At 51.1% G+C, this 8017-nt stretch overlaps 1 protein-coding gene across 1 annotated transcript; it reads left to right on the top strand.

The window, feature by feature from the left end:
- Positions 1-819: 819 nt before the first annotated feature.
- On the top strand, positions 820-6834 carry LOC121138494 (ras-specific guanine nucleotide-releasing factor RalGPS1-like; the record flags this gene model as incomplete). The annotated part of the gene is given in 3 exon segments (XM_040741176.1): positions 820-2789; positions 2994-3104; positions 6727-6834. Coding segments are annotated over 2 exon segments (165 nt in total), but the record flags the coding sequence as incomplete, so codon positions are not given.
- Positions 6835-8017: the final 1183 nt, after the last annotated feature.

Here is an 8017-nt window from a genome sequence, read left to right as displayed (position 1 = left end):
CTCCATGAATGTAGTGCCAGGGAGGAGGCCACAGAAATCACTGGGGCCTTGGTTGGTAGATCAGTGCTTACCATGGTTTATGAAAGAGCTTTGGGAGCCCATTCCATATAGACAGATGCTCTCTCAGCCTGGTCACATGGGGAAGGGCCTAGGTCCTGCCCAGGATGAAATGACAGACTTTAGAGACCCCCCCATGCTTTTCCTGTGCTGTGGGAGACAGCATCAGGGATATGTATGAGCCCAGGCCTGTTCAGGATTTGAATTCATGGGACCTCAGTTTCCTAGGAACCCAAGTAGCTCCTGCCTTCCAATGTAAGTGGTCTGTACCTCCTGGGACTCTTGTGGTAAGGGCATGAGCAAAATATACACCGCTTAGACAGTGCCTCCCCTAGAATTAATGCTGCCATTGTGTGTGCTGCCAGATGGGGCTGGGGAAGAAGGTGGGGCTGGCAAATGGGGCTGGGGAAGAGGTGGGGCTGGCAGCACCCCCCAACGTTTATATGTGTGTGCTCGTGCACGTGCATAATTGTGCCATGCCATGCATTTGCAGTCAGGAAACAACTTAAAGTGAATCACTTCTCTGCTTTCACAATGTGGGCCCCAGCGATTGAGCAAAGGTCCTCAGACTTGCTGGTGCATACCTTTACCCTCTGAGCCATCTCCCCGGCCATGGCAGCATCCTTTGGGAGAAGCAGGGAGCCACCAGGACAACTTCAGAGAGCTTCTGGTTTGGGCTGTACTCAGAAGGTTGGGGCCCAGGCCTGACTTCCCTGGGGAGACCCACAGAGCACCAGGCACATGTAGATAAGAGCAAAGCCTGCCTCAGCCTCGAACTTGGAGTGGACTGGTTGGGCTGGTTTGAGGCAGCCTAAGAGGCCTGACTCTAAATTGCTATGGCTGAGCTCATGAGCTGGCTTTATGTTTTTGTCTCTTTTGGGATCCTATTCTGGAGCTCCTGTGCCCCTCACAGGGGTTCTGTTGAAGGGTCCTGTCTGCCCTCTACCTGGCTCTGGGTCCCATCTCTTCTATAGTAATCAACATTTCCCTTCCCAGCTTATCATGCTGCTTACTCCATCAGGTGAGGTCCCATCATGAAGCTCAGGGTGCCTCATGTAATGTGTTGCAGCCGACAGTTCCGATCCCTCGTTTCCGTGCTGTTCTCGTCATTGTCCAGACTTAGAGCACTCTCATCACCTCAGAAGCACTCTGTGTCCAGGCTTCTCCTGCCATGGGCACTTTATTCCTATAAGTCTGCCATTTCTGGGAATTTCCTAAAATGGAATCGCACTGTACATTCCTTTGCATCTGATTTCTTCCACTAGCATAACATTTTTGAGGTTGCTGTGGCTTGTGCTATCATCTCGTTTCTTTTCATAGCTGAGTAGTAGCGAGCTGTGTGGCTAGGTCACACTGCCTTGGCATTCACTGGAGACAGACTCTGACCTGGTTCCAGCATTTGCTGTTAGGAGTGATGCTGCATTGGGCATCCTCTGTGTGTCTGGGATGTGCTCATTCCTTGCAGCAGATGCTGGGAACCAGTCAGGCAGCTGCCAAGTTATGTTCTGAAGCCACTGTGCCGTTTGCTCTCTCACCAGCAGAGCATGACGGTTTCAGCACAGTCCCCGGTCACTTGGTGTAGTCTGGTTTGGTTTGGTTTTTGTTGTTCTGATTCTGGCCATCCTATTGGGTATGAAGTTGTGTCTTTGTGGCTTTGCTTTGTGTTTCCCTAGGGGCTTTCCCCTTATTTACTCTGTGTGTGTGTGTGCGTGCGTGCGTGCGTGCGTGCGTGTGTGTGTGTGTGTCTGTGTGTCTGTGTGTCTGTGTGTCTGTGTGTCTGTGTCTGTGTGTCCCCGCCCATGGAGGCCCATGGAATTGGATCCCTGGAGCTAGAGTTTGAATGGGCGCTCGTCCTCTGGCAGTGGTACATGCTTTTAACCTCCGGGCATCTTTCCAGCCCCTCTAGGGTGGGTTTTTCTCATCTGCCCCAGACTCACCATGTCCTGAGTCAAGTATGTCACTCTCCCCCCAGACCTTTTCTGTCTCTCTGTCCCTTCCCTGATGACCATCTTTCAGTACCTTGTCGCAAACAGCTTGGTCTAGTCTGGCTGCTTTCACTTGCTCCGTAGGAGTTTTTTTGTGGGCTCTGCTCTTGCTGTCTCCCAGCCCGTTCCCCTTCAGTACTTCACCTCACAGCACCCAACCTCTGGTAACTGCAGCCAGCTTCCATTTCGTGCCTAGAACTCTCCTCTTTCCTGCTGAGAAGCTGCCGGTGGCCTTTGGAGTTCTGGGTGGTGACAGATGCTCTCTGGAGCCTGTACACCTGAGTGGTCCAGGAGAATAACCAGACCTGACATTCAAGGGGGTCTGGGTGATGCTGCTGCTGTATAGAATAAGCAAATGCACCAGAGCATGACCTTTATGTGCCTCAGTTTCCCTCCATAGAAAATGGGAAAGATTAAGAGGACTCTCTTGAGATAGTGGAAAGGGGAGTTAAAAGGACTCTCTTGGGATAGTGGAAAGGGGAGATGAGTTAGAGGAGTCCAGCACATGGCTCTTGATGGACACATTGTGGGATCAGTTGTGATGGCACACTATGGTATCTAGCTTCTTCATCAGCCTTCATCTTCCTTTGGAATGCATCTTCTGGGCCTGCGAGCACGGGGTACATCCTGGGGTGGCTGTACAGGTGGGACCCAGTGATCTGCAAGGGGAGGATGGCCAGGCGGGGATACGGCCCAGTGCTGCCAGAAGAGCCATGGATGCAGAATTCATACAGCTGTTGGACATTGGTAATTGATTTTGCATTTTCTAGATGTATGAGCACACACACACGTTTTTCATGGAGGGAAACGGACACCCAGGCTCTGTGGGCCAGCCTGAGCTTGAAGGCTGCCACCTCAGACCTTCTTCTCAGGTCTCCTGGGTGATCAGTTGGAGGCTGGCGTGGTTCTGTGGGGTCAGAGCAGGTTTTTATGGGTACCTTTGCCTTGCAGGCAGGTTATGTCACCAGCAGAGGTGGCACCGGAGCTCCCTGAGGCCTGGAGACTATGTACAAGAGGAATGGTCTGATGGCTAGCGTGCTGGTCACCTCTGCCACTCCACAGGTACGAAGGCTGTGGGAGGGTAGCGGGAGAGAGGGCCATGGTGTGGGCCCTGGCCATGAATACAGGCCTTCTTAGGGCCCGCCACTCCAGGCGGGAGGTTTGGGAGCCAGTCAACCCTGTGGAAGGTGGTGTTTTCTGAAGTTGTTCTCTTCAAAGAAAAGCAAATACCTCTCCAGTCCAGTCCAGCTATGGCAAGTGTCACATTCCATTTTGGTGGCAAGAAGGGATCAGACTTTTCCCAGGAAAACCCGCTGTTGATTATAAATAAGCCAAGTGTTCCAAAATGAGGTCAGACAGAAGCCAGTCCAACTGGCCCCTGAACTTATTTACCTTGCTTCTTAGGAAATGGCTGTAAGGACTGGTGGTCTGAGTGGCCTGGGCAGGGCTCTGTGTGGGGTCTGGGAATTGCTTTCCAAGCTCAATACTGGTACAGACACACAGGAGGAGGGGTGTCTTGTGAGGCTGGTGCCTCTGTGTCTGGGGTGTAGTGCTGGCTCCTCAGATGTGCTGGTGAAGCAGGGTTGGGTCTGAGCATTCCACAAGGGGTTTTGAAATTGCCTCAGACTAACCAATAAGAGGTCATAGGATCCAATTTCTTATCAGTTTTTTTTAATTCCTTGGTTTGATCTCTAGTCTTGAAATCACACTTAGGAATGCTTTTAAACTTTTTAAATTTTTATTTTTAAATCATATGTGTATGTTCACATGAGTGCAGTGCTCATGGAGGCCAGAAGAGGGCATCATATCCCCTGAGAACTGGAGTTACAGGCAGTGGTGAGTTTCCTGGTGTGGGTGCTTGGAACTGAACTGAGGCCTTCTGGAAGAGCAGTCTACACTTTCAGCCACTGAGCCATCTCTCCAGTCTGGTGGATACCTTTTAAAATTTCCTTGGAAGCCAGAGCAATTTCATAAAATGCCTTGAGTCCTCCTCATCACCGCAGCCACTGTCCTTGCAAATAAGTTTGGGGCAACTTTTGATTTAACCTGAGGGTTTGGGGTGTTGCAGCAATGCTCTAAGGCCTGACATCCACGCAACAGACAGACTCTGGCAACTAGAGGCTCTGCGTGGGATCTAGGATTTGCTTTCCAAGCTCAATATTGGTACAGACACACAGTTTGTAAATGTAATTTACTCTTTTTAAAAATTATAATTTACTATTATTGTTGTTGTTGTTATGTGTGTGTACTATGGAATGCATATGAGAGGTTAATTCTGTTAAGTCAGTTCTTTTCTTCCACTTGTAACTTACTCTTCTAGAGTGAAATATCTCTAGAGAGAAATCTGGCCCCTGTGTGTATGTATGCATATATACATAGATGTGTATATCACATGCTACCCTGTGCATGGTCAGCCCTCTGTACATGGGACCCACCAACCATGCATCAAAAACTCACTCCTGCACCAAGTATGCGCAGACTGTCTGGTCATTTTTCTCTAAACAGCAGCAGTGACTCTTTGCACAGAATTTATTTTCTAATAGGTTATTAGTCATCCAAGAGGACTCAGAATATGTGGGACAACACATATAGGTTCTATGCTAGGCATTTTATGCATGGGGGTTTGAGCACTTGCAGATTTTGGTGTTGTTCAGGGCCTTCATGTATGTGACTGTCAGTACCACAGTGTTTGTGGAATGGATGCATACATGGAAATTGAAGTGCTTAGGAACCCCAGGTGACGGAATGACACATTCACTTCCACGCACACCCAGCTCACTGTGTTTTTGGTGTGCACCCCTTTGTCAGCTTATAGACGAGGAATCCAAAGCACAGAGAGGAGAAGAAACTGGCTCGCACATCTGTGCACGTGGGTGGCTCAAACCCAGTCTCCCCGACTTCTGAGTTGGTGTCCTCACACAGTGCCCTGTCAGCCTGGCTAGGCTGTGTCTTGAGTAGGTGGAGAGTGCAGATCTGGAGTGTTGTCCATCTCTCTGCACTGGGGCCTATTTCTTTTCAGCTTAATCAGATCATATTATCTTTGGGGGACAATGTCTTCCTCTTAACTTTTGAAATGACACTTGTCACACACCCCAGGCTCCTGAGCCAGCATGTATGTCGTGGGGAGAAAGGAGGTGGCAGTGGTGGGTTCCGAAAGCTGGGTGTTCTGGGTTTCTTTAGTAATGGGTGCTACTACTCTGGGGTATGGCATTTGATAATACGATGTTGTACCTGACAGGACACAGCAAAATGCAGTCAGTGCCCGTGTCTGGGGGCAGCCCATTGAGACTGGCACTCTCCCGGGCCTGCAGAGCCAGCATGGTCTCTTACCTTCCGGGACCCCGTGGAGTTTCAGTGTGGGAGCCCCACCTATAGACGACACCTCAGGCCCAGGCATTAAGGTGGACTCCTTGCATTTCTGTCCCTCTTTGAACTCACTGCCATAACTATTAGCTTTCTTCAGTGACCTAAAAACACCCTCGTTTCCAGTAAGATTGCAACATTTCCCCAGATAGAAACTGAAATAAAGGAAATTAACAAAAGTAGACTCCCTCACCCCTACTCTAAGATGGCAGAATGAGTAGAAACCACAAAGTCCTCCTCCATGAACTGAGGTGAATAAAACCATTTATGGACAGGCACTGTTTGGGTGGTAAGTCTCATGGAGTACCCAAGTGGAGTTGGTGGAATGCAGTCACGCTAAAGAGAAGCTGTGTCCAACATGTTGGCACCTTCACAGGGGTGGGCTTCATGAACTCCATCCAATTTGGGGAGTTTCCCCTTGCACACCCAGGACTCAGCGAGGAATACAGGAGGATTGCTCCCCAATAGTCCCCACAGCTCAGCAGGAGGGCTCAGCTCAGGAGCCAGCCTGTGTGCCTTGCACTTCCAGACCAGCTCTACCTTTTGTGTCACCGGCCAGGCACTGAGCAGCCAGGAGGTGTGAGGGGACTGAGAGGTAGCTCCCACGTGAGAGTCTGGCTGCTCTGGCAGAGAGCTCGCACGGCCTTTAATTCCAGCTCCGCGAGATCCGACACCCGCTTCTGACCTCTTTGGGCACCTGTGCACACACGTCACATACACACATGCATAAATGAAATAAGCCTTTAAAAAGAAAGAAAGAAAGAAAGGAAGGAAGAAAGAAAGAAAGAAAGTCACCAAAAGGACGATCTCCTCAGGTCCCTGACTCTGAAGGCCTGTTCTGAGGGAGAATTAGGCTAGGGTTCCTCTCTTTCCTTTTGGGTGCTGGGGACAACACCGGGCCTTGAGCATGCTAGGTGAGTGTCCTACACTGGGCTAAACCCTAGCTCTGGGGTCTGAGTCTCCGCTGTCATCACACTGCTGGCCAGAAGCTGTAGTGGCCCAAGGTGAAGGTCATTTTGGGGGTTCAGATAGGAAACTGGGTTCACATTCTGACTTTCATGGGTGAGAAGCCTTGGAGAAGTAACACCGACTCTGCTTGCTTAGCTGTAAAATGGGAATGCTAGCATATACATGTAGACAACTCCTGAAGACTAAGATGGTGTGTGACGTGCTGCAGAGCCTCGCAGGGAGCAAAGGGACAAGCAGCGGACACTTTTCATCGTGCGAATCTGCCACTCAGGCTCCACTCTGGGGAGGTTTGAGATGACAGCAACCTCAGGCCACACCAGTCAAGCCGTCTTTCTCTTTGCCTTCTTCACAGGGCAGCAGCAGCTCAGACTCTCTGGAGGGCCAGAGCTGCGACTATGCCAGCAAGAGCTACGACGCTGTCGTCTTTGACGTTCTGAAAGTGACTCCTGAGGAGTTTGCCGTAAGTGACACGGCTGATATGGGTGGTGGTGCCATCACAGGGTGCTGGAGGGAGTCACTGCTCTGGGTTTCTGCCCAGGTTGGGAAGATGGCGTATGTCTACAGCAGGAGAACGAGTAATGAATAAAGAATGCTTTCGGCAGGCAGTGGTGGCACACACCTTTAATCCCAGCACTCTGGGAGGCAGAGACAGGCGGATCTCTGAGTTCAAGGCCAGCCTGGTCTACAGAGCTGTTACACAGAGAAACCCTGTCTTGAACTGGGTTAGAATTGGCTGCCTTGGGAGGGAGCCACAGTGCATCTGCACAGGGGGAGGAGGAGCAGGGCCCAGCGCAGTTTACAGAGCACACACAGCATGCAAACCGGCACATTTGGCAGGTCTGCACCTGCTGCTGACGCGTTTCACCAAGCCAGAGCCCTATTGCCTGCCCCGCTCCCCGGCTGTGGACCCTGTGCCTGCGTGACTCTTGTGACTCTGCTCCCTGTCACGTCTACTGCCTCTGTGCTCATGTGCCATCCCCTGCAGCAGTAGACAGTGCCATTTTCTTCAGCCTGTGTTTGGTTTCTGGATGATCCCTTGGTGGAGCAGAGCTGGCTTCTCATTTGCCATGATGTTTCCCTCTCTTGGGGTTTTGTTAGGGAGGGGAGTGTTGGCTCTGGGGTGACTTCAAGCCTGACTCTGAGTACTGTTTCAAGGCTGCGTTTCTCTGCAGAGCCATGACTGGTCCCTGGCATGCCATCCTCCTCTCTTCCTTCCTCCCTCTCCCGTCCCCCTCCTCTTCCTCCTCCTTCCCGGCCTCTATAGGGCAACCACAGGTGGACCTTTGCTGTTTGTGTGACTCTGGCTGCCAGCCAGCGGCTTCTTTTGTACTGTCTATATTCCTAGTCTGAGAATCTGAGGTTTCTCAAATGTTGGTCATGGCCTGGTCATTGTCATCATGGCTCTGTTGCGGCCTTCTGTGGCTCTGGTGATGGTTCCTATGACTCTAGCCGTGGTCTCTTGTGGCTTTAGTTGTGGTCTACTGGGCTCTCGTTGTCACTCTCTGGTTCTGGTCGTGGCCTCCCGTAGCTCTAGACATGGCTCTTGTGGCACTGGCTGTGGTTGCTGAGGCTGTGGTCATACATAGCTCCCAAGAGTCTGGTCATGGGTCCCTGTGGCCCTGGCTGTGGCCTGTCGTGACTCT

The sequence above is a fragment of the Mesocricetus auratus genome, unplaced genomic scaffold, assembly GCF_017639785.1.
Source record: "Mesocricetus auratus isolate SY011 unplaced genomic scaffold, BCM_Maur_2.0 contig_13398_pilon_obj, whole genome shotgun sequence".
Classification (NCBI taxonomy): domain Eukaryota; kingdom Metazoa; phylum Chordata; class Mammalia; order Rodentia; family Cricetidae; genus Mesocricetus; species Mesocricetus auratus.
The sequence above is the reverse complement of the archived record's forward strand: the minus strand, read 5'-3'. Positions and strand labels throughout refer to the sequence as shown.